We start from the raw sequence: 26,339 nt of genomic DNA, 5'->3' as shown, positions 1-26,339 counted from the left end.
ACTCAGTAGTATTGACTCAATTTGTCCACTAAGTTATCAATATAAAGTGATGTACATATTATTACTCTACCACACACTACACAGCGAGTTGTATTTTCAGCTCTATTTTTCAATTTTCAGTAAATTATGTAGCGTATTGCAATATATCGCAATACTGTATGTATTGTATCGCAATGTATCGTGATGCAATTGTATCGTGACCCATGTATCGTGATACGTATTGTATCGTGAGGTCCTTGCCAATACCCAGCCCTAGCCAGCACCAGGGCACGTTTCTGTAATGACTAGAATGATCTATATATTGAGATCCTGACAATTCTATTGAAATGTATTTACAATATCTGGTGCACATGTGTTTTATGTTTAGAGCATCCATTATGAGTAGAAATGTCTATTCTACGGGATTTGCTTCTTACCTCTTTGCTTATCTTTTGAGAGTTCTGTCTCTGGAACAGGCGTGGCAGCAATGGGGAGGTCTCCTTCATCTACTTCTGCCTGATCACTTTCATCTGTGTGGCCTTCTTCATCTTCCTCCTCCTCCTCTTCTTCATCTCTTTCCTCTTTCTCGTCATCCTCCTCCTCATCCTCCTTGGAATCTTCTTTTCTCTGTGTAAAGAAGAAATGTGTTTTATTCATAATAAAAACAAAACAGAAAAACACATTTCTAGTTATAGAAGCGGTCCAAATTACAATGTTGGCTGAACTGTGAGTGTTTACAGAGGCCTTACTAAGAATAACTAGACTACATCACAGAAACTGCTACACTATATACCTAAAAAAAACTAGCTGTTGTATTCCACCACACAACGCCGGTTTTACCTCGGTCACAAGCTCTTCAATGTTTCTGAGCTCTGGACCTTCCTTGCCCAGGCTCTCTAGCTCAGCGTGTGAATCTACATCGACATCATCAATGTCAGTTTGAGGTAACTCCTCGTCATAATATCCACCACTGTTGGACTCCTGGCACTGACCAGCGGCGCCGGCAACGTCATCTTTGATGGGTTTGATTTTCACTGCATCGAGGTCGAGCATCTGGTCCTGGCTGTCAGACTCCTGACTTTTCGCCACATCTTTGATGGGATTCTCTTTCTGATCATCAAGCAGCTTGTCTTCCTCCGGTCCGTAATATTCCGCAGACTCATCATCCCATTCAATCATTGATACGGGAACCTTCTCGTCATCTTCATCTCCCTCTATGTCAACCTTTTGAGCGATATCTACATCAGGCTCTTCGTCTAACTTCTTGTCCATTGCAGCTGTGGGTCTAGACACTAGTGATGACAAATGTGTTGGTGTAGAAGCCCTGCTCTTCAAGACGTCACCATAGTCAACATTCTTTGTCTTACGTACAGGGGAAGCTGCAGTGGGTGTATACATGTGTGGTGAATTCTCTGCTTTGTTTTGAATGGGAGATATAGGTTTTTCTGGCTCATCACTTTCACCTTCATCATCCCAACTACCATCATCATCATCTTTCTGATGATCTAATTTTCCTCCCATTTCTGGAGATAGAGAGCTGGGTTCAAGACCATCATTGTCTAGTATCTGGATATTGGTTGTGTTTTCGTCCTCAACTTCTGGTGACACAGCAGGGGAGGCATCAACATTTGACTCTTCCTTGCCATTTTCTTCATCTTCCCAAGAGTCATCAGAACACTGCTGCTCTCCAGCCTGGTTTGTTGACGACACAATATCCATACTAGTAAACGGTGATGACACTTCTCCTGAACCAATAAGCTCTAACACTTCACCTTTGGTGGAGGAGGCGACGACTTTTTGATCGTGATTATCTGAGGAAGAATCCCACTCTGATTTTGACTGATCTACCTTTGATTTAGCTGATCTGTTTTTTGAGTGAGGAGCGCTTGGCGGAGAGAATTCCAAAGAGGACTTTGGTTCACCTACCTTTGGCTTAGGTGTGATGCTTTTTGCTCCTGGCAACAAATGTGATGCTTGGATCACGCTTGCATCACCTTCCTGAGGGGTATCTGTGATGACCTGATGCTTTCCTCTGGGTGAAGCACAGTTGTCATTTTCCTCTAATGGGGAGCCCAATGAGATCCTGCATTGTCCTACTTTAGAAGTATTTTCGTGTGATTCACCACCTAAAGATCTGGCTGGATGTTCCTCTCCTTCATCCTCAGGTACCTTATTGCTTCGGTTGGCAAGTACTGTGACACGACCAAATCCCACCTTTTGATTACCCTCATCATCATCATCATCATCAGTGTCATTCCATATTGTATCAACATTGTCTGGTTTACCACTCCAGGAGTCTGGATCTAGGTCGTCGTGATCCTTTTTCTTCAAATCGTCCTCAACCTTGCTAGGTGAATGAGTTTGGGTGCTATGCCTGGAAGTCAGGAGGCATGCAGTAGAACCTAGTTCTGAAATTATGTTCTGATCTGATAGCCATTCCTTCCCACAGCTTTCATCTTCGTCAGATAACTTAGATTCTACCCGAATGGCTGACACAACACAGTCATCCTCTATACCTAGCGTCACCAGCATACCATAGTTTGATATCCCAGCTGAGCTGATGTTCTCATTATTTTGAGTCTGTTTATTGGTCGCACTCTCTGGAGCTTCTACCTTCTCAGCTATGCCTGCAAGACTAGGACCAGTTACCTTGTCAGCACCAGGTACATTTTGAGTATTACCACTGCCGATAATCTGAAGGTCACCAGCGGCAGACAGTTTTTGTATATTTTCTATTCCAGCGGTGTTGTCCGGGACTGAGGCCACAGCATTATCGCCATCCTCTTCCTCCTCACATTCTTGATCTTCTTCATCTTCTCCCTCATCTTCCTCTTCCTCCTCATCTTCTTCTTCTTCATCATCATCATCATCATCCTCCTCCTCCTCTCCATCATCTTCCTCCTCCTCCTCTTCCTCATCATCATCTTCCTCAGAGTCTTCCTCGTCAGTGCTTCCCTCTGGAGAGTCTGATCTTGCTTTACTACTCGAAGGCTGCTCCGAGGGCTCACTGTTCCTCAGCTCAGCTCCACGGTCTGCTTGTTTTAAGCATCAAGGACAACAATGGAAGAAAAGGAGAAGACAGAAGATGTCAAGGAAATACAAACGGGCACAGTTTCAACATCGTTATTTTACCTTTTTGTAGTTTGGGAGAGGGACAGAGGTCATCTGGGGAGCTTTGGAAGAGGAAGCAGGGGAGGGGTCTACTAGGTGCTGTGCAGCTTTGCTGGACGGTGAAGCCTTGGGGAGGGATGGGATTCTCAGGACTCTATCTTCACTCTCAGGCTCAGACTCTGTGCCACTCAAGGATCTGTCAGCCTGTGCAGGAGCTACAGCACAGGCATGGGTCAAAGATTACTACCAAGTACCAACAACCACAAACTATGGAAGGGCGCCAACAAGTGAACAAGGGTAAAACATTTTTAAAAAATCTTTTTTTTTTACCAGCATCCTCTCCATTCTTAGAGGCAATCAGTTTCCTTAGGTTGACCTTCTGTGGTTTCTGAAAGAAACAACAGAACAAAATTAGGGTCAGAATTGCCTTCAGAAAAAAACAAAACGATATTGTAGTAGGAATAAAGGTGTATAACAATCACCTTTGGGATTAAATCTGATTCATCATCATCTTCTGATGATGGCCAATCAGCAGCACTTTTTGAAGCCCTGAGCAGGGAAGAAGAATGATATGAACTGGGAAGTCACATACGGTAGTTGTCGACTGTTACATTTGAGATATTTGGAAAGAAATGTGCTCACCGGCTTAGTGACTCTGATTGAGAAATGTCCTCGGTATCTGCAACACAACAGAGGAAGTCAATCCAATTTATTCAACACTTGCCCACATTGGAACACATTTCAGAAAGGTTCATGTTGCACAATTATATTTATGCTATCAAATGTTGAGTCTTAAAGCAGCCACAGGGAACTTTCATTTTGTGTTGACTCAGTGGCGCCTGTGGACAAAAGTGGTACTGTTCACCCAGAAGGAAAACTGAATTTCCTGAACACAGAGGCTCCTCCCTGCAGTTTCCACTGGGCTGTCTGAGCCGCAGCAGGTCAGACAAGTCTCCCCCGCTCTTTTCTTTACTGCATAAGGTTGACCGCGCACAGGACTCTGTGCGCCCAGGGACTACAGATGCAAATTAGCTCTTAGCTATCTCTGGTGCAATATGTTTATTGTGTACTGTCCCTGCTCAAATAAACAATACAGATAAAGAAATAAAGATAAAGACCGGCCAGAACAAAAATGACAAGTACAACCCATTTCACATGGATATAACACGTGACTTAGAAACACTACATAGATAGAAATCACCTGGTGTCATTTGCTGATGTAGGTACGACGTGAGCGCCTGGACTACTGTAACGTTCTCCTGGCTGGGCTACCTGCCTCTGCCATCAGACCTTTGCAGCTCATCCAGAACGCTGCAGCCCGTCTGGGGGTTCAACCAACCTAAATCCAATTCCAGTCCCTTCACTGGCTTCCCATCTCGGCACGCATCAAATTCAAGACACTGGTACTCGCCTACAGGGCAGTGAACCATCCTGCCCCCTAGAGGGCAGTAAACCATCCTGCCCCCTACAGGGCAGTAAACCATCCTGCCCCCTACAGGGCAGTAAACCATCCTGCCCCCTACAGGGCAGTAAACCATCCTGCCCCTCCATATCTGACTGGTACTCGCCTACAGGGCAGTAAACCATCCTGCCGATCCATATCTGACTGGTACTCGCCTACAGGGCAGTAAACCATCCTGCCGATCCATATCTGAAATCCATGATCAGGTTCCAAACCTCGCCTCATTCCCCTCCACCCTCTTCTCATCCTTGGTGCCACAATGGTGGAACGAGCTCCCCTCTTCTGTCAGAATGGCCGTTTCACTGCCCATCTTCCAGCTGTGATGTACAAAATGTACTATTGTAAACTTAAGTGGCTTTGGATAAAAGCATCTGCTAAATGATGTCATGTCATGTAATGTGAGGCATTAGTAGACTTTTACACTGTTTCATATAGTTAAAAGTTCCCCGTAGCCGCTTTAAACATAGGTTAGCATCTTAACTCATTGAGTGCCAGCCACTTTTGGAGAACGGACGCTCCCAGTGCCAGAGTTTCAGAGCGTTTTCAGTGATTTCTCGAGGCCCACAGAATATTGTGTGATATTACTATGTAAACACCGAACACGCACAAAGAACGAGGAGACTCTATTGTATCATCAGCAAAAAAAAGTTTATTGATACCATTTTCCGTGCTTTAGTTATGACCCGGAGAAGATAGGTTGTTTTCAGCAAAAACAGGCGTTTCAAATTAGAAGCAAATGAAGCATTTCAAGCACATTCACTGACTCTGAAGCTAATATTTTCTGACCTGAAACATCTGAACAGTAATTTCCTTCAATAAACAGCACCCACACCCCCCTCAACTCCAAACTCCTCCTCCGTGGGAGTGTCTCTGGTGGCTCTGCTCGCTCTGCTGGCTGCTGCGTGTGTCAGGCGAGTCTCTGCTGCCTTACGGATCCACGTTCGGATGGCGGCCGCTCGTCGGGGGAGTCTGGATTGGGCTCGCGTTCGTCTGCGTTTCTGGGGTTTCGGTTGTGAGCTGGGATGAAGCTGCGTCCGATTATAGGCTTTCTGCTGCGCGTTTCAAAGTGCACTGCACCCAGTCTATTTTCGGAGCGCTCAGCCTTGTGCGCCGGCTCCCAGCGCGACACTGAAAAGCCAAACCATTCTCATGAGAATGGTTTGGCTTTGGTTTTATTTTCTGGCGGCTAATCGTGTGGAGAAACTATGCAGCAGAGACAGAGGGGCTCATTTGTGGGAGCGGATTGACTGCTGTTCGCAGCTAACGTTGGCTCCAGGCAGCCAGAGCAATCTGTGCCGCTCTGGCTCATGCATCGGTTTCTCTTTCATCACGGGGCTTTTTCTGCTTTTTTTCCTCAACTTTCTCTAATCTGGAGAGCACTGTCGCCACCTAATGGGTCCGTAAAATAGGTTATACACCTTCAATAGCTACAATATTTTTTACAGGAGATGCACGAGGCTTTGATCCACGTCCCACCGTCAAAAAACGCAATTGACGACTTTAGTCGTCTTTGGCACTCTACGTTACTATTCGAATTGACGACTATACTCGTCCTTGGCACTCAATGAGTTAAAAAGTGCAATCCACAAAACACTATCAAATCAGTATTATATATATATATATATATATATATATATATATATATATATATATATATGAAGAGTTCATTTGCAAAAACAGGTATCTCCGTTTGGATTTTTTATCATTTTATTTTTATATATTGATGTATGTATGATGTATATATTGATGTTTATACTGTAATTTATTTATTTTTGGGAAATTTTTATTATCAATCATAACTAAAACATATTCATCTGATAATTTCCACATAAATCACCTCAATAATGTTTTCTATGTGCACTCCAGGGAGTATCAAACAGATGTTTGTTCATTTTAAGAATGGCGTTTACCTGTTTTTGCAAATTAACTCTTCATATATACATACAAAATATATATATACACACACACACACACACACACACACATATATACACACACATATATACACACACATATATATACACAGAGTATATACACACACACACACACACACGGCTGCCTTCACGGTCTATGCTGCCTTCAAAGCGATCAGGACAAAAGAGAAGGGGCAGTCCTCTCAAAGGGGGTTCTGGTTCAACAGTAATGGTAAAATGTATATATATATATATATATATATAAATCAGATAGTATGCAGCCTTGGTTACGGTTAGTCATCTTTACTGGAGAAAAAACATTGAATGCATAATAATTCCCTTTGAATGACACAAGAAGCGCAGCATATTTATGTACATTAAGAGACAACCTGATTGTGTCTGATGTTGCTGTCAAAGCTAGATCTATATCTATGCATAGTAATAATACCTCTCCCTGCTTCATTTGCTCCATGCTCTACATCCAGTCAAGTGGTGTTGCGTGAGGGACACATGAAATAATCAAGGTCAATTATGAACACACACAATAATGATACAGTACAAGGTTACACTGATTATATCCTCGTACCACTGGTTTAATATGATCAGATGACTATTCGTGTTCCTACCATCTTTGTCGGTGGCTGGTCCTCCCAGAGAGAAGCCCGCTTCACCATCCTGAGGAGGACTGCCGCCCAACACCGTCTTCTTCTTCTTCTTGCTGGAGACTTGATGTGAGAGGGAGGCCACGGCGTGGCGCTTGGTACCATGCTCAATGATCAGGTGGGAACAACTAGAAGAGTCCAAAGGGAGTAGGGATGTTCATCAATTATCGAAAATCGATAATTGATCGTTAAGGATTGGAATCGATCCTGTGGCATTTGGATCGATTTTTTAATTACCGGTATAAAAAAAGAAAAAAAAAAAAAAATTGGGACTAGGTTTGGGTGGAATTCGTTCCTCCTCGCCCCACTCCATTGCACAGCCGACTAACGTGAGGTGGAGCTTCATATAGTCTCTAGTTTTCTGGCTGGGCACGGGCCTTTGTGCCAACAAAACTGTTTTAAACATGGGAAATTCACACCGGCATGCGCCGGGGACAGCAGAGTGTTGGAGAGGAGACACATTGAAATAAAGAGTTCATTGAGGAGAACACGTTGTCTTTCGTATTTTCTGCCATAGGCATTCATTTTGTTAAAAAAAAATATATATATTGAAAATTTTCTAAGTATTAATATGATCGATAATCGATAATTGATCGTTAATTTTCACCGATTATCGATTTTGGAAAATTTTCAAAATGAACATCCCTAAAAGGGAGTCATGAGAGAGCGACAAATGTCAGAATGATTCATTTCCCATTCGTCACCAAGACAAATTCCTGTACATTTCATGTACTTGTAGTGATTGTGATTGTGATATGCCAAAAGCCAAAGGAGATATTAAGGGATAGAGGGAAATTTAATTATAATATTCAACTTATTCGAACAACCAGGAAAAGTTTTTGTGTTTCAGTCAGCGGGGTGAGACTATGGAACAGGTGCACTGTGGAATTAAAACAATGTCCAAACATAAAACAGTTTAAAAGTAGGTACAAAGACACAATCTTCACAAGTTATAGGGATGAGGGAGGTGTTGGGTATCACTAGGTGTTATAAGGGTACTGGTTATTTTATTTTTTATTTTTGGGGGGTTATTTTCTTGTTGCTTTTCAGTGTGTGTGTGTGTGTGTGTGTGTGTGTGTGTGTGTGTGTGTGTGTAAATATGCGTATATAATGAGTATTGTAGTCATATATTTAGATAAATATATTAATGTGTGTGTATATTAATATGTATATATGTATACATGTTATTGTATGGTGTGTATATATTATATTTATATTTTCATATTATTATAAAATCTGAAACAGAATTACTAGTAAATATTACACAGTAGTGTATAGACAGGGTTAGACCAGGAAGCTTGTTATTATTTATTATTTATGGAGAAGGGGTGGGAGTTAATAAGTTTTACTTCTTCTCACTCCTTTTCGAATATGTATATATTCTATTTTTCTTTGTTTCTGAAGTGGCTTTTATTTTATTATTTTGCTTTCATTTTGAAATAAACACTTCAATCAATCAATCAATCAATCAATCAGATATGATGTACACAGCAATCCTCTAGGTCGGGGGTGTCAACCCATCTGTGATGATGGGGGGCCGAGAGTACGGCAGTGTTCCAACTCAAGACCCCACTGGGTGATTTCACCGGTCAGCTCGAACTCTCTGGTTGAAATTGTGCTAACCAGTGGAGGAGGGGGGAGGGGGTTAAATGTTTTATGGTCACTCACTCACTCACGATCTGCTAGCTGGTTGACTGGGTTCCAGGCTTAAAGCTCTTTACAAAAGGATTTTCCGAAGCGTCTATGGAGAAAATTAACGGGGAATTCTCTTCTGGAACAGGAGCCGTGAAAAAAGCGGGCGCTCATTGTTGAGCTCTATAGAGAGGCAAAGTGAACATCACCTCCTGCTTCAGCACTGTACCAGAGATTTTCTTCCGCAATCGATTTCCCCATAGACATTTCGTAAAATGCTTATAAAAATAGTTTTACTTGGTCAAACCAAACGGTTCAGCTATATTTAGAATCGGGAGAGACCATAGAACATTTCACTTGGGCCAAAACGAAGAAAAAAAACAGCATCGAAAAAATATTTTCTTTAAACCCGCTTTTTTTTTTAACGTTTTGGTCCGAGTGAAATGTTATGCGGTCTCTCCTGTTTCGAAATATATCTGAACCGTTTGGTTTGAACGGTTTGAAGTAAAACTATTTTTACAAGCATTTTACGAAATGTCTATGGGAAAATAGATGGCGGATGAAAATCTCTGGTACAGTGCTGAAGCAGGAAGTGACGTTTCACTTTGCCCCTCTATTGTGTTTGGTTGGAACAAAACCTGCATACTCTCGGCCCTCTGCGGCACACGGTTCGACAGCCCCGCTCCAGGTGAAGATACGAGCGGGGAAGAGAAACAGCTTACGCATGATGCCCGTTCATCACCGCATGGTCGTCCGATGACCATCCTTTGGTGTCCTTGAGTGTGACGTCTGCGTCAAACTGTAAGAGCAGCTTCAACATATTGATTTGTCCATTGCCAGCAGCTAGCATCAACGGGGACCTAGAGGGGAAATAGATGACAGTGGCATGACCTAGTGTAAAACTGACATCGGCTAAATGAAGGTCATTCTACGTGTGTCACAAATGTGCCGTTGTTTTGCAGTGACCTTTGCCCCTGGTCCTTAAAATTCACGTCAGCACCCTCCTTAAGGAGAAACTCGGCCATCTCCGCATGGTTCTCACGGACTGCCACGGTCAACGGGGTGAAACCCTCCTAAAAATCAGATGAAAATCAATGTCCTCTTACAGTGCCACAGCCTTCATCAGAATAGAGAGCCAAAGTGGAACGTCACTTCCTGCTTCAGCGCTGTACCAGAGATTTTCATCCGCCATTTATTTTCCCATAGACATTTCGTAAAATGCTTATAAAAATAGCTTTACTTCGTCAAACCAAATGGTTCAGATATATTTGAAAACAGGAGAGACCAAATATTCACTCGGACCAAAACGTCAAGAAATCGCGGATTTAAAGAAAATATTATTTCCGTGTTGTTTTTTTTCGTTTTGGTCGGAGTGAAATGTTCTATGGTCTCTCCCGATTCTGAATATAGCTGAACCGTTTGGTTTGACGAAGTAGAACTATTTTTATAAGCATTTTACGAAATGTCCATGGGAAAATAAATGGCGGGTGAAAATCTCTGGTACAGTGCTGAAGCAGGAAGTAGGCGGTCACTTTGCCTCTCTATAGCAACAGTGTTCAAATATGATCCAATGGCCGATATCAAACAACACCGTAGCATTTGTAACATGTAAAAAATGAAAATAAAATCGTGTGTAATAGTTATCATCTAACTGTGCTCGTGCCTTTTAGCTTCATGCGTTTTCTCCGCAACTGTACTTCGCCAATTCCCCCTGCCAAGCTGTCCCTGGTCGCTGCTCCACCCCCTCTGCCGATCTGGGGAGAGTTTTAGACTAGCACATACCTCCTCCGATACATGTGCAGTCACCAACCGCTTCTTTTCACCTGACAGCGAGGGGTTTCACCGGCAGCAGGTAACACACAGGAGGATCACGGTACCCCCCCCCCAGTTCCCCTCCCCACTGAACAGGCGCCCACGACTGACCAGAAGAGGCGCTAGTGCAGCAACCAGGACACATACCCGTCATCCAACTTCCCACCCACAAACACGGCCAATTGTGCCTGTATGGACGCCCCCGCCCAAAGCCGGAGGTAACACGGGGTCTCGAACCTGCGACCCTCGTGTTGGCAGGCAGGCGATCTACCGCTGTATACTACCCGGGTGCCCAATGCTCTCTCTATTGTAAACCTTTCTTTCGGCGTGTATTAGCTGCACTACTGCACGGTCCCAGTAGGTGGCCTGAGGGCGGCTAGGGGTCACCTTGTTCTGGGCGTTGACGTCAGCCTCATGCTCGAGGAGCAGCATGGCAGTGGAGATGGCGGGGATGTTTGCGGCCAAATGCAGGGCTGTGTTGCCATTGATGTCCACCAGGTTTGGCTCGGCATGACTCTCCAGCAGTATGCTCACACAGCGTTCATACTGGCCCTGCACCGCCTGCCATTGTGGAGAATTCACAAGAGTGTGGGCACAAGGCTCCAAACAAGACATGCATTAAGGAAATCGGCCAACCATGCTCGAGTCACTACCAATACCAGTGTTTCCCCTACCATTCTACAGGCCTGGCGGGCCCGCCAGGCCAACGACGTCCCCGCCAGGCAATTTTTTTTTTTTTTTTCTCTGCTCTCCCCAAAATGTCAATAAATCTTTATGGCATATTATTACAATACAACAATACTGGTGTTGACAGTAATCGAAAGTGCCAAATCATTCAAAACAATAAGCATTTTGCTTTTTGGAGCATCGTGCCAGCGTGCGGCCGGCGCTGTTCCAAAACGTGTCAACGTGTGCCGTTGCCTGGGAAACGCACATCCCATAATACAACTGTTCGCATCGCATCCCATAATAGTATGATGATACTTGGGATGCCATTGCCAACAGGTTGGCTAAAAGTTTAGCGTCACCAGCGAGGGCCCCCGCCGTTGCGGTCGTGGGGTACGTTGCGAAATCCCTCCAGGCTTGAACATTTTTCTAGGGGAAACACTGAATACATTTGACTTTAAGGGTGCTGCTCCAGGACTCTCATCTTCCAGGATTACCTTCATCAAGGCGGATCTATTTTGATTGTCACATAGGTTGAGCTTGGCTTTGCTCTCAACGAGGAACTGGACCACCTCCACATGTCCACTGGCACACGCAATATGAAGCGCGGTCCTGTAACAGGAAAACAATATATATGATAATTTTCTCACATGCAAGGATTCGTATTCACACTTATTGTACTGACCAGAGATAATGAGCCAATTCAATGCTCGCACAATTTTTTTTTTTATACAAATCGAATTAATAATTACATTAGAATACTACTTTTAAAACAAACAATAATACCATGAATGGCATTTACTGTGGCCAAAATCTGTGGTTTTTCTTCTAGTAAAATATGCAAGGAATAGAGATAGGAATGCAACTTATAGCCTGTTACCTGTTACCTGTTACCTGTTCTACAGTTCTTCATTCTGTACATTAATGATATATGTAAAGTTTCAAAGTTACTGCATTTGGTGCTGTTTGCTGATGACACGAATATCTTTTGCTCTGGGGATAACTTGCAACAATTACAGGAGGACATCACTGCAGAGATGAACAAACTGAAAATGTGGTTTGACAGAAACAGGCTTTCATTAAATCTGAGCAAGACAAAGTTAATGGTTTTTGGTAATTGTAAAAGGAAAACACAGGTAAATATCAAAATAGATGGAATTGAAATAGAAAGAGTTGATGAAATACAATTTCTGGGGGTAAAGATAGATGACAGAATCAGCTGGAAACCACATATCAAACATGTACAAACTAAAGTCTCAAGAAGCATTGCAATATTATACAGAGCAAAGAAGGTTTTGGATTACAAATCACTCCACATGCTATACTGTGCACTAGTTTTACCTTATTTACAGTACTGTGCTGAGGTTTGGGGCAACAACTTCACAACTTCACTACAGCCACTAATCATCTTACAAAAAAGAGCAATACGAACCATTCACAGCGTTGGTTACCAGGAACACACAAACGCATTATTTCTACTGTCAAAACTACTGAAATTTACAGACATTGTCAAACACCAAACAGCTCAAATCATGTTCAAAGCTAAAAATAATCTATTACCAGTAAATATACAGTCATTATTCAGCATGCACAAGGGGGATTATAATTTGAGAGGGAAATTTAATTTTAATATTCAACTTATTAGAACAACCAGGAAAAGTTTTTGTGTTTCAGTCAGCGGGGTGAGACTATGGAACAGGTGCACTGTGGAATTAAAACAATGTCCAAACATAAAACAGTTTAAAAGTAGGTATAAAGACACAATCTTCACAAGTTATAGGGATGAGGGAGGTGTTGGGTATCACTAGGTGTTATAAGGGTACTGGTTATTTTATTTTATTTTTATTTTTTGGGGGTTATTTTCTTGTTGCTTTTCCATGTGTGTGAGTGTGTAAATATGCGTATATAATGAGTATTGTAGTCATATATTTAGATAAATATATGAATGTGTGTGTATATTAATATGTATATATGTATACATGTTATTGTATGATGTGTATATATTATATTTATATTTTCATATTATTATATAATCTGAAACAGAATTACTAGTAAATATTACACAGTAGTATATAGACAGGGTTAGACCAGGAAGCTTGTTATTATTTATTATTTATGGAGAAGGGGTGGGAGTTAATAAGTTTTACTTCTTCCCACTCCTTTTCGAATATGTATATATTCTATTTTTCTTTGTTTCTGAAATGGCTTTTATTTTATTATTTTGCTTTCATATTCGAAATAAACACTTCAATCAATCAATCAATAGCAAAAAGCAAAAAAATATATATATATAGTAATATTACATACATTACATTATATATTACATACCGGTATATCATATTACAACATATTTTTTAATAAGGTCAATGAATGGTTTTACTAATTCTGACAATTTCCACTCTTGGAGGTTTTGGATGAGTGAAGTCCTACTGTAGTTTTGACAGATGCCTCACTAGCGTTTCACTATAACAAGCCACTCTGTAAATTGGCTCAAGGACTCCACTAACACCACTCAATTACTTCTGCCACATACTACTGGTAAAAGGTAACTAGATCCTACCTTGAAACACAAGTAGAAAAGAAATAATGAGAGGTGTCGCATCCATTCTACTTGGCATTTATAACACGGGTTGTTGGTAGTCTGAAATAACTGGATATAGTTATTATCATAACTCTTGATCTGCAATTTTGGGCTTTAGGCATCATGTGAAAAAAGCTAAAATTATACACATTGATGAAATAGTGGAGGTGTTCTACAGACAAGTGTTCAGAGAGATAAAGATAACAGCATTTGAGAGATGATGTAATGCTGGCAAAATATAAAACAATTTGTGGACTGCAATAATGAATAACATCACAGAGGGCAATGAATCCACCAAGGACTAACAAAAAGCACTGTTCCAACTATCCAACTCACCTGTTCTCCTTGTCAAGCTGATTGATATCATTCTTCTTGGCAAGCTGTTTCAACTTTGACACATCGCCCACTGAGGCCGACTTGTGCACCTTCCCGAGGTCCTTCTCTTTCAGTTCATAGCCAACAGAGAGCACACTCCCACTATCGGGCGTGCCGGAGGGCAATTTCTTTTTCTTAGTAAAGTTGAATATCTTCTTCATTGTATAAAAAAGCAGCACAGCAGACGACGACGCGACCTCATTGCTTTTGCACGTCACCTGCTTCTCAGCTGCTGCTGGAGGATCACCACCACAGGCGTCTCTCCCATCCCTAAAAATAAGACGTGTTAAAGCGGATTAGCCACTCGGTAAAACCGCGCTGAGAGCATTGCAGGCTGGCTAGATGATATTTATTCGAGATAAATAGGCGACACGATCATTCAAACACGTTCGATAAAAAGTAAACCAGTGCCTGGCATGTCAACCGTTATGGAGGCACTCACAATTTCCATCTTATTATTAATTTAACTGTTAGCCGACTAAACACTGATGCCGATTAGCGATCAAGCTAACGGTAGATAAGCAACGTTCACCCCTTGACCATACCTTTGCTGGAAACCGGGGCATGACGTTACTCTATAACGTTAGTACCTACGACTCAATGTACTGTGTTGATGTTGCATTACTACTACAGCGTCTAGTTTACAAAATAGCCCAACAATTAAACATAACCCAAGCTAGTGAGCGTACATACAGGTATATCTTGTGCCTTGTTACCATGGCAACTGACTGCACAAATGGTTGGCTACCGTACCCATCTGACGTTATGTTTATGTTGACATGTCACATGTTTCCCCTCTGCGTTATCATTACACATGATTGATGCACACAACAGTTTCTGGTAGCCTATTATCTTGTCCAGGAAAAAGTAAACATGGTGGTCAATGCAAAAAAAAAACTGCATAACGTTATTGTAGTTGATCATTTGTTGCCTAGCAACATTACCTAGCTGATTTCAATGGCATAAGCGATGGCTCCGTGCTGCGCCACCCACGTCGTCACTTCACAAACGATGCAAACCGCCATATTTGAATGTGATTTGTAACAGAGCAGCTGTTTCGCTCTCATGTTGAAATGGCATTATGTAGTCTTGTATGCAAGACTTTCAGCAACGGGAATATACTGTGACTTTAGTCGTAGCTAACCTCGTTAGCTCAGGCAAACTAAACGCAGAGCTACTCAAAGCTAATTAGAAACGTTACATACTGGACAGCGGAGGTACTATAGCAATTCTTTCGGTAAGCGTTTACAACATGAAGGGTGTGTGCGCCTCTTCACGAGTTCACGTCATGTGAGCATCCAGAAAAGACAACTTTGCTCAATAAACCGAGACACAAACCTGTTGATGATCCGAACCAGGCAGTTGTTGAAGCTAGCTACAACTCAGAAGAACATGCTGGTTGTCAGTGTTTTCTGCGAACCAATCAGAAACGAGTTCTATGGAATAACTCCTTCCAATGACCAATAGGCGACTTCAGTGTAAAGGTTGGTTGGTTCACAATGGCTCCGTTCTGAGTACATATTGTTGTGCATTGGCAAGATTTTGCCACGTGATGGCGACATTTGTCTTGAAATCATATTTGGCTCTGCCCATAAGGACTGCACTGCAGTTTACAACACCCAAAGTTCATAGCTTAGGAAGCTACCAACTACTTCACCATGGAAGTCGTTGAAACTAAAGCAAAGCTACCCTGGGAGAAATGTACTTTAGTAGCTAAACTACAAGCTACACAGAAAAAGTAGTTTAAAATACTTTGTAAAAAAAAAAAAAAAAAAACATTAACTACATTAACCGTGTGATAGGCTATATAAAATAAAATATAATAGCCTCTCAATTGAGTTTAATAATAGTTGTCACCCAATACATTCAATGTTATATTTTTGTTGTAAAGAAATCTGGGTTCTTCTGGGTTTTGTTTTATCAGACAAATAAATGTAAGAATCTCAGGGCAAGGGAGTCAGAGGCAGCATTTATATCAGGGCAAGCCAATCACAGGCATCAATCAAGAAGTACAGTAATGTCAGTGGGATTCTGGCTGCCTTCACGGTCTATGCTGCCTTCAAAGCGATCAGGACAAAAGAGAAGGGGCAGTCCTGTCAAAGGGGGTTCTGGTTCAACAGTAATGGTAACATTTATATAAATATATATATATATATATATATATATATATATATATATATATATATATATATATATATATATATATATATATATATATATATATATATATATATTCCTTTCATTTTATTGCCCAAAATTGTAGTTTGAGTAAACTACACAAAAATGACAAAAAGTAGTTTAACTATTTGATTCACTACGCAAATTTGAATGTAGTTGAACCAGCAAGCTACTGAAAAATGTAGTTAAACTACGTAGTTCAACTACATGTTGTTCACTACTCCCAAACACTGCCTATAGGCACATAGCATACTGAAGTGAAAAGCATCACATGTGAGGTGACGTAAACTAAAGACAGTGGAGTGAGAGAAAATAAGATAATTTCTGTGTTGTTGTTTTTTAGATGAACTTTAATAGCAACAGTAAGTAATCAGGATTACTGTACAGAACTACAGAACTACAGAATTTGATTTAGTGCAAGTACACAGCACAGCACATCAGAAGAAGACAAGCAATCCAGAAAAACAATCACAAATGATAAAGTGCAACATCATAAATTAGAAAGTCCTACTTACATATGCTGGGGGCCAGGGGGGTAGGATAGGTAGGTAGGATAATGTCTGTCGCTCACTGATGACATGGTGGCATCATCAATGACATCACATTGATGTGGCGTCATTCACTGGTGTCAGTTAAATGTAATTTAAATGAACACACACTGTCCCCACTGCATAATTTCCAGGTCATTATTGCAAAAGAGAACGTGTTCTCAATAAGCTACCTGGTAAAATAAAGGAAATGATGATAATTATGTAATTTAGCCTCTTTTTTTTACTGTAATGCTGCAATATCAACCTGTGATTAGATAGTTAAACCTAGGCAGCATAACATGATGCGACACATCAGAAACAAATAAATCAACAGATTAAGCAGTGAAGTTTACTTGATCAGTTATTCATTTCCTCAAGGAGACCAAAAATATGATCAACCGTTTCTATTCCAAAGTGTCACTTTCTTTGACAACAGCCTTCAGAAGTGTTTCATCTTTGGTATGTATGATGTTGGGCTAACAACAGTCAACAGAAATACAGGGCCATTGTTGAAATTTGATTTGTGGATTATCTAAAAAAAAAAAAAAGTGGTTTGAATGGAGCTCGACAAGAAAGGTATAATGATCAGGGTGTAACTTACTAGAATGTTTACTGACAGTGCATCCCCGTATAAAAAAAAAAAAGCTCTCATACGAGTTGTTCTCTTCCTTCATTGTTTCACATACAGGCTTGACACAGCTAATTGGACACAATTATCTCAATACATTAAAGCAGCTAACAGGAAAGCATTAGTTCATAAGTTGACAATATGTCATACTATCTTCTGTCCATGTAGGCTTGAACCAGTTTCTCATTGAATCCCCACTGTACCTCCACACTCTCCGAGTGCGATCCATTGGCAATAATCCCTCGTTTCTGTCCAGTGTGTCATAATGGAGTGGTTTGTACTGCCCCCTAAAGGATACAATGATATGGCACAAAAAAAAAAAAAAAAAAAAAGTGGTTGATCTGCATGTCAGCAGTTCATGGAAGGGGGTCTTCAAAGGGTGAGCAAAGTATATAGAAATATCAATATCTGGATTCTGGAACAAGTGAGATTGAACACAATGTGGGGCGTCAGATCCACAATCAACACACAAAGTTCTCAAACACCTTTGAGGTTTGGACAGGTGTAAGCAGCAGTTAGAGCAGTTCTCTCAGAGGCAGTGGTGAGAATCTTCCGTGTTGCTCACACCCATCTAAATCTCTTATACCTGCAATATTTCAGCAGGACACCTTCTTGGACCGCTTCAAGTTCAGTCCAACTCTTGTCAATCGAGTGTGGACGTTTCTCTCCTGCCTTAAGATCAGAGAAGCTGGGGTTGTGGCCGGAAGGTCGTCAATTTGATTGCCTGGACCAGCTGGGCTCTAGGCAGCGAGAGTGGAGGAGCAATCAATCTCCCCACCCTCGGCGACTGTTGGCGTACCCTTGAGAAAAGCACTTCAAAAATGGCCAGCTGCTGCCGTGGCCATCAGCAGAGGGTCTCGGTTTTACTGGCCTCAAGCCTTTACAGCTGAGCTCCTCCTTCACTATGGAACTAAAAATGGCTTCCAAATGTAAAGCTTTGGGTTTGAAGGGTGGTGTGAATCTGTACAGCTGGACAAACCTGGACCTCCCTCTGCTGGGAGGACTGGCTGTACCTGCAGACTTGGGTGGGAAGCAGCAGTGTCTTGGAGGAGGCTACTTGGTGGCAGAGTCTCCGTCTGGCCTCATGCTGAAGGGCTCCAGGCGCTCGCTCTCAGGCAGCAGGTTGTTGAGGCGCTCCATCAGCGGCACCGTCTGGTCGATGCCCATCTGAACGCGCCGCAGGATCATGGACATCTCGTTGACCTTCTGGATCTGCTCGGCGTATTTGGCGTAGCGCTTCTGCCGCTCCTGCATGATGCCGAACAAGGTCTCCACCGATAGGTCCATCTGGAAGGAGACGGAGAGAGATAAGGAAAAGATAGAGAGAGAGAGACTTGACTTTTGATGCTGTAATGAATCCTCTCAAAACAAAACAAGAAAAAGTAACTAAGACACATAAAAGGAGTCATCAACTACACTCACACAACCACGAACACACACACAAATACAGCACCGCCAACAGCAACCGACCAACAGCAGTAAAAGCAGCACACAAATCCAATTGACACTTAAGGCGCCGACAGGGTTCTGCGCAGCCTCGACTTGGAGCCTTGCCGCCTACTAGCGGCGACAGCGAGACTGTGCATACTCAAACGTAACTCGGCGTGTTGGCTGCGGTACACGTCCAAAACACTAGGTGGCTTGTGGTACACTTATGTCCAGGCATTACATAGGACGTTATCATGTTGTTTACCAAGAACTTGCAATCATGTCCCTCCATTTCAAAACTCATTCCGGTGAGCCTGCAGAAGGCTTTGCTAAATGAGGGACAAGCACTGTTAAATGAGGAAATGGCATTTCCTCATTCCTCACAACTACGTCAGCGGATATGTGCGCGGCCCAAGGGAACGGCCAATCACAGCTCTCGTACTGATCACGTCAGCGTTGACGCCGCGGAGTCACATTTTCGAGGAGCTGCACGGCCCCCTCCGCGGAGCTGCGCCGATAAGACGGCCAGCTGTGGCGACCCCTCGGTGCAGTCGGCGCTGGCGATTTCGCGTAAGCATAAAACCAGTTTTAGAGAGAGAGTGAGAGAGAGAGCGAGCTGGAGCACATTTGTCAAATATACAAAAATATGTCAATCCATCTCAGACTGTATGAGGTCTTACATATTTCACATCCATTTGTATGTTTGGAAATAAAATACAAAGATCTCTCTGACAATTTTTGAGGAAACAAAAAGATGCTCATGTTAGTAGGGCTGTGGCGATTCACTTATCTCCCGATTCGATACTATCACGATTCTTGGGTGCCGATTCGATTTATATTGCGATTCTTAAGTATTGCGATTCTACGATTATTGCGATTCGATATTACGATTTATTGCGATTTTTGTTTATTTTTTTCTTTTCTTTTTTCAGTTTGTTTGCTTTTTTACACTAGATTAGAACATGGGAAAAGTTGAATCATACACTAGAGACTGTATATTATATATCATGAGTGGGGCTGGGCGATATAGTTAAAAACAGGGGCGGACTGGGATCATAATTCAGTCGATACCAAGCAGGCCAGGCCGATATGGGCCGACGCTCGTGAAATTTGGGCCGTTTGCATCCCAATTTGGGCCGTTTGAAGCCAGATTTAGGCCGTTTGAAGTCCAATTTTACAATGAGATGCACCCACTTTAACCCTGAAGTGTAATTATTACTTCAGACTAACTAATAAAGTAATAAAACCACTAGTAAACCAGTAGGCGACGTCTGGCCTGCTGTTCAGTGAGTGGCCTGACTGTAAGCACCCAAAAAAAATATATATATATATATATATATATATATATTTTTTTTTTTGCGATTATCGATTCTGGAATAAAAGATCGATTCAAAAAATCGTGACATTAAAAATCGCGATACTTAGGTGAATCGATTTTTCCCCCCACCCCTACATGTTAGTGCCGTGGTCTCAAACTGTATGGCATGAAGAGTTTTCATCGCTATCTTAGTAGCAGCAGCAGCAGCAGCACTGCAAATGTAATGCTCCATTTTTGGGGCATTGAGAAATGAGCAATGAGAAATCCCCTGGCTGCACGCCAACTGTCCAATGCAGTGTCGTGGTGGCTTTACCTCTTTGATCCTCTTGACCAGGGCGTTCTGGTCGAAGGCCACGGCCTCGGCACACTGGTGCAGGTGGTCCTGGTAGCGGGTGCAGAGCTGCAGAACATGGGCCGAGTCCAGCCTCTCCAGACACACACTGCTGGGGGACGTCTGGCCGCTCAGCACCCCTGTGGAGAGTGAACACCAAAGTCTTTTCATGTGCATATTGGAACAATGCAAAAAAACACTGGGCAATTACTGCCAATAGCAATACACACAGCATCCCTTGTGCTATATTTTAAGGAGTATGTCTACATAGAAACCCCTTCTGCCATCTAACCCATCTAAACCTTGGTGGTTTTCTGCTACAATTAGCTTCACTAGACAAATTTAAAAATGAGTTGATGGGAATTGTTGGGAGAAGGGAGATTACATGAGGTGAAACTTTAATGATCAGCATCAAGAAACTGAAACGGTTGCCAAAACTGGTGCTCCAAATCACACCAACACCGACAACAAAAATTAAGGCATTTTGATTTTTCCTATAATATTTATGGGCTTCATAAACCTGTATAATTGTTTTTAATTTTGATATAAAGATCATTTTAACTCGGATATGAAGCTAATTGCACATTGTTTGGCACTGGGAGTAACATAGCCCCATAACGTGACGCCGCTTACGGTACTTACTGTACAGCAGTCGGCGCCACGCAGCGTTAGAATCCTCAATAGGTGGGCAAGGCTGTTCTAAAAAGCTCTCCTACCCGTATCCGATCTCCGATTGCAGATCCGAAGATATGATCGTCCGCCTAGTGACGCCAGTAAGTTCGCCGGGGCGGTTAAATGATACTGCTGCGTGAAACAACCGTTTAGAAGCAGTCTTTGCACAGCCTGCACTGAATTTACAGCAGGGTGTGTTTGATCTCACTATCATGGTGCACCGCTTGCACGCGGCGAGCAAACAACACATGCGACTGTCAGTGATCAACGCAAATCCAGCGCACCTGGGAAGCAAAACATGTGATGAAATACTCAAACTCCCAAGGTTCCTGTCGGCACTAGGAAGCTTCTCCTGTCCTCAATACGGCACAGGCTGGGCAAAGACTGCTTCTAAACGGTTGTTTCACGCAGCACAGTATCATTTAACCGCCCCGGCGAACTTACTGGCTTCACTAGGCGGACGATCATATCTTCGGATCTGCAATCGGAGATCGGATACGGGTAGGAGAGCTTTTTGAACAGCCTTGCCCACCTATTGAGGATTCTAACGCTGTGTGGCGCCGACTGCTGTACAGTAAGTGGCGTCACGTTATGGGGCTAGGAGTTACATAGTCCTAGTTGAGGGAGAGCTTGTTGACCAGTGTGTTTCCTAAAAGTCAATGTTTTGGCTGTCTTTAGATATTGGCTCTGTCTGCATGCTGGGGTCACAGAAAACATCCATATCATCATCATCAGCATTTGGGAGACTTCAGGTTACCTTTCAAAAGCGGCTGAAAGGTGGGGATCTCCTGAAGCTTGATGACATCTGGGTCGTTGTGGATATTACGCAGTGACTGCGTCCCTTGAGCCACAACCACAATATCATCCATCTTCGCCTTCTGCTTGGCTGGGGAGGGCACCACTGCAATGACAACACCCCCGTTATCATATATCATAGAGGACTTGACGTTAAGACGCCACAGTGTGGCCTTGCACAGTCACACAGGTTGCGGGATCACTCGTGAGTCATACGTTTGAGAATGTTTCACTTTACCTTTAGCAAAACACAGTGCTCAAATGAAACGCCTGCTTTGTGACCAACAATCAGTTGTCTGTGTTAATCTGGTAGGAAAACAAAGAACGACAAGGAGAAAAAAGCTATAATGAATGTCAAGGGATGTAGCTAATTTCACCTGATGAGCTGTAATCGGAGTGTTTGTGTTCCGAATCGCCACTTTGTTCGGCTCCCATGGTGCCCGTTAGCGGTTAGCTTCCGTTAGCGTCTCCCAACACGGATGTGAGCGAGATGACGATACACCTCAACGTCTTCAAACGACCTCCAAAAACAGCCTAAATGACAGTGGCATGACGACCAGACTACACTGTAGCGGAGGAAACTCAGAGTCACGAGTAACCTTAGCACTTGAGCACTGTAGTGTTACAGTGCTAAAGCTAGGTAGCATCAGCTAAGTTAGCTAACGCTAGCTGTCAAACGCACTCGCTAATGTTTCCCAGCGAACTACCGTCCGTCCCTTTAAAGCAAGTATCTTCTTCTTCTAGTGTTTTATGGCGGTTGGCAAACAACTTTTGGTGCAAAGCAAGTCTCAAATTCACTCCTGTCCTGACCCTGGCCAAAGAGCATGGAAGGAAAGAGAGGACACTCCGGCCATTTTTGGAAACAGAATGCGCCTCGCAGTGGTCAGCTGCGGTAGCGCGGGCCCCTATAATCAGCCTCTCTAAACAGTAACTCAACGGGAGAACACTCTAAATTTCGTGGATTCACATCTTTTCTGGGCGTACTGTAAATCTTGATTGAAGTGGTGTAGTGCAGGGATGTAAAACAACAACCATATTGTGGAAACTAAGCAAAATTTTTCGTTTTTTTCTTTTAGTTTTTTCAAGATAAATAGTAAATGCAAAGGACCCGAGGTTAAAACCACGGCAACGCACTTCTGACGGAGTGGACGACAGCCGCATTAGCTATTTATCTTGAACAAACTAAACAAAGAAAACGAAAAATTTTGCTTAGTTTCCACAATATGGTTGTTGTTTTACATCCCTGCACTACACCACTTCAATCAAGATTTGCAGTACGCCCAGAAAAGATGTGAATCCACGAAATTTAGAGTGTTCTCCCGTTGAGTTACTGTTTAGAGAGGCTGATTATAGGGGCCCGCGCTACCGCAGCTGACCACTGCGAGCCTGTGCGAGGTTCTTTTGGCGCTGTCACGCTTCCAAAAATAAAAAATTGGCGGAGGCTGCTGGGCGCTGATGTTGCAATGGGGCAATATGGAGCTGTCAGTTCTTTCCATAAAAGTTCTTTGCTAGTAGCAAAGAGCATGGAAGGCCTGTGCGAGGTTCTTTTGGCGCTGTCACGCTTCCAAAAATAAAAAATGGCGGAGGCTGCTGGGCGCTGATGTTGCAATGGGGCAATATGGAGCTGTCATTTCTTTCCATAAAAGTTCTTTGCTAGTAGAGCTCCTCCTACACTTTGACGTCAGAGCACTGCCCTCTCCTCAGCGTTGCCAGACGTACGATAATTATCGTATTTGTACGATAATTTCGACCTCTGTACATTACATTACATTACATTACGTCATTTGGCAGACGCTTTTATCCAAAGCGACTTACAATAACACATTTTTGTCTGCAATAGAACAATCAACTATGGAGCACAGTCTATGACAACTACAGCTTCTGAAGGAACAGTGGTACAAGTTTAGGTTAGTGGTACAAGGTTGGTTAGTTTTTTTTTTTTTTTTTTTTTTTTTATATATAAGGAAAGAGAGAGACGAAGTTAGATCAAGAAGGGCCCAGATGGAGCCTGAAAAGGTGTGTCTTTAGTCTTTTCCGAAAGATCGGCAGTGATTCAGCAGTCCTGACCGAAGGTGGAAGCTCGTTCCACCATTGAGGTGCCAGGGACGAGAAGAGTCGAGATCGGGATGAGCGACTTTTGAGCCCCCGTAGCGAAGGAGGGGCGAGGCGACCTGCACTGGTGGAGGAGCGAAGGGAGCGGTGAGAGGTTTGAAACCTGACCATGGATTGCAGGTACCGGGGAGCTGTCTGGTGTACTGCCCTGTAGGCCAGTACCAGTGTCTTGAATTTGATGCGGGCCGAGATGGGAAGCCAGTGGAGCTCCTGGAAGAGGGGAGTGACGTGAGAGAATTTGGGTTGGTTGAATATCAGACGGGCTGCAGCGTTCTGAATGAGCTGAAGCGGTCGGATGTCGGTGGCAGGTAGGCCGGCCAGAAGCACGTTGCAGTAGTCCAGGCGGGAGGAGACAAGAGACTGGACCAGGAGTTGAGTCGCTTCTCTTGTGAGAAAGGGACGGATTTTGCGGATGTTGTAGAGAGAGAACCTACAGGAGCGAGCTGTAGCAGCTATGTTGGCAGAGCAAGACAGCTGGTTGTCAAGGATCACCCCGAGGTTCTTGGCTGTTTGGGAGGGGAGTACAGTGGTGTTGTCAATGGAGATGGAGAGATCTGCAAGAGGGCAGTCTTTTCCTGGGAGGAAGAGTAGCTCGGTCTTACCAAGGTTGAGCTTGAGGTGGTGGGCAGACATCCAGTCGCCAATGTCTTTGAGGCATGCAGAGATGCGAGCCTCGATTTGAGTGTCAGAGGGGGGGAAAGAAAGGAAAAGCTGGGTGTCATCAGCATAGCAGTGATAAGAAAAGCCATGAGAAGAGATCACATAGGCAAGAGATCTGACATAGAGAAGGAAAAGTAAGGGGCCCAGGACTGAGCCCTGGGGGACACCGGTGGTAAGAGGACAGGATCTGGAGAGGGACCCTCTCCATGAGACCTGGTAAGAGCGGTTAGAGAGGTAAGAAGCAAACCAGGAGAGTGCAGAGCCTGAAATGCCGAGGTCAGACAGAGTGGAAAGAAGGATTTGGTGGTTGACTGTATCGAAGGCAGCAGACAGGTCAAGGAGGACAAGAACAGAAGAGAGGGATGAGGCCTTAGCAGTGTGAAGGGCCTCTGTGACAGCAAGAAGAGCTGTCTCAGTGGAGTGAGAGGCCTTGAAACCGGACTGCAGAGGGTCCAGGAGGTCATTTTGGGAGAGATAGAGAGAAAGTTGTTCGGACGCTGCTCGTTCGAGGGTTTTGGAAAGGAATGAGAGAAGAGAGACAGGTCTGTAGTTGTGAATAGCAGTAGGGTCAAGGGAGGGTTTCTTAAGCAGAGGCTTGACTCTTGCAGTCTTTAGAGCAGGGGGGACAAGACCAGAGGACAGAGAGGAGTTAATGAAGGTAGTGAGGAAGGGAGATATGTTAGGTGAGATGGTTTGGAGGAGAGAGGAAGGGATAGGATCGAGGGGGCAGTAATGGCTCAATCCCACCACACTTAACAGCCCTGCACAGCTCGTCCCCACTCGGCTCCACTCGTCTCTACTCGATGGATGTTTTGCTTCGACCAGCGCTCGATCTGCCCCCACCCACCCCCGCCCACAGCTGGTCGTCTAAAAATAGCGACCGCATATCTGTCCTTCGGCTATAACATAACGTTACAATTAAATCCATCCACAGAACTTTTAAACTGTTTATGAAATACTGGTGCCTCTAAATGACCTACAGTGTACATGGGCAAATGTGACAATCGGCCAAGAGAATGATATCACAGGCATGCCTTGCGCTGTGCGGGGACGGGAGAGGCGCAACAGAGTGAAGCCTCTACCCCGCAGCCTCTCACCAGGCAAGACCGGGGCTTCCAAACACCCGCTGCGGCCTAGCGGAGCGCTGCAGCCTCCACTCAGCTACAGAGCTCCCTGAGCGAGCAGCGGACTTTTTTCTCAGACAATTGAACACCCGCCACGATTTTATTTCACCGGAGGTGAAGGCAGCGACACAAAATACTGATGGAAATATACATAACAGAAGATAAGGTAAGACCACTAAACTGGTATGCAGCCGCCAGCATTGCATTGACAGTCAGTAGACAGAGTAAACACGATTCTCTCTGACCAATCAGTAGCCATCAGAGTTTTACGTCACCATTTGGGACCTACTCGCCAGCCCGAAGTACCCCGACGAGGCAGGGACCAAAAGTAGCACGACTCGGCCTCAAATCTAACCGAGCTGGGCCGGTT

The 26,339-nt window shown here is 43.5% G+C and overlaps 2 protein-coding genes across 2 annotated transcripts in view; both read right to left on the bottom strand.

Annotated features, from left to right (window-relative positions):
• Nucleotides 1-14,354, bottom strand: part of ankrd26 (ankyrin repeat domain containing 26) — a gene marked incomplete at its 5' end in the record, with an annotated part of 57,551 nt that extends 43,197 nt beyond the window's left edge. Inside the window, 10 exons of the mRNA XM_083663305.1 lie at nucleotides 417-606; nucleotides 3,112-3,305; nucleotides 3,421-3,478; nucleotides 3,573-3,639; nucleotides 7,055-7,255; nucleotides 9,482-9,619; nucleotides 9,726-9,832; nucleotides 10,959-11,132; nucleotides 11,735-11,849; nucleotides 14,155-14,354. Of these exons, the coding sequence (XP_083519431.1) occupies nucleotides 417-606; nucleotides 3,112-3,305; nucleotides 3,421-3,478; nucleotides 3,573-3,639; nucleotides 7,055-7,255; nucleotides 9,482-9,619; nucleotides 9,726-9,832; nucleotides 10,959-11,132; nucleotides 11,735-11,849; nucleotides 14,155-14,354 (1,444 nt within the window). The remainder of the gene's footprint in view (nucleotides 1-416; nucleotides 607-3,111; nucleotides 3,306-3,420; nucleotides 3,479-3,572; nucleotides 3,640-7,054; nucleotides 7,256-9,481; nucleotides 9,620-9,725; nucleotides 9,833-10,958; nucleotides 11,133-11,734; nucleotides 11,850-14,154) is intronic.
• A 2,413-nt stretch (nucleotides 14,355-16,767) lies between these two features.
• On the bottom strand, nucleotides 16,768-22,875 carry borcs5 (BLOC-1 related complex subunit 5). The gene is made up of 4 exons (XM_083663101.1): nucleotides 22,451-22,875; nucleotides 22,036-22,179; nucleotides 20,589-20,746; nucleotides 16,768-18,816 (listed from the first exon to the last, which is right to left on the bottom strand). Exons 1-4 carry the CDS (start codon nucleotides 22,506-22,508, stop codon nucleotides 18,583-18,585), a joined length of 594 nt encoding a protein of 197 aa, XP_083519227.1. The 5' UTR covers nucleotides 22,509-22,875; the 3' UTR covers nucleotides 16,768-18,582.
• Between the last annotated feature and the right edge of the window lie 3,464 nt (nucleotides 22,876-26,339).

This window comes from Poromitra crassiceps, assembly GCF_964638095.1.
Source record: "Poromitra crassiceps genome assembly, chromosome: 30".
NCBI classification, from domain to species: domain Eukaryota; kingdom Metazoa; phylum Chordata; class Actinopteri; order Beryciformes; family Melamphaidae; genus Poromitra; species Poromitra crassiceps.
This window is presented reverse-complemented; position numbering and strand designations above follow the sequence as displayed.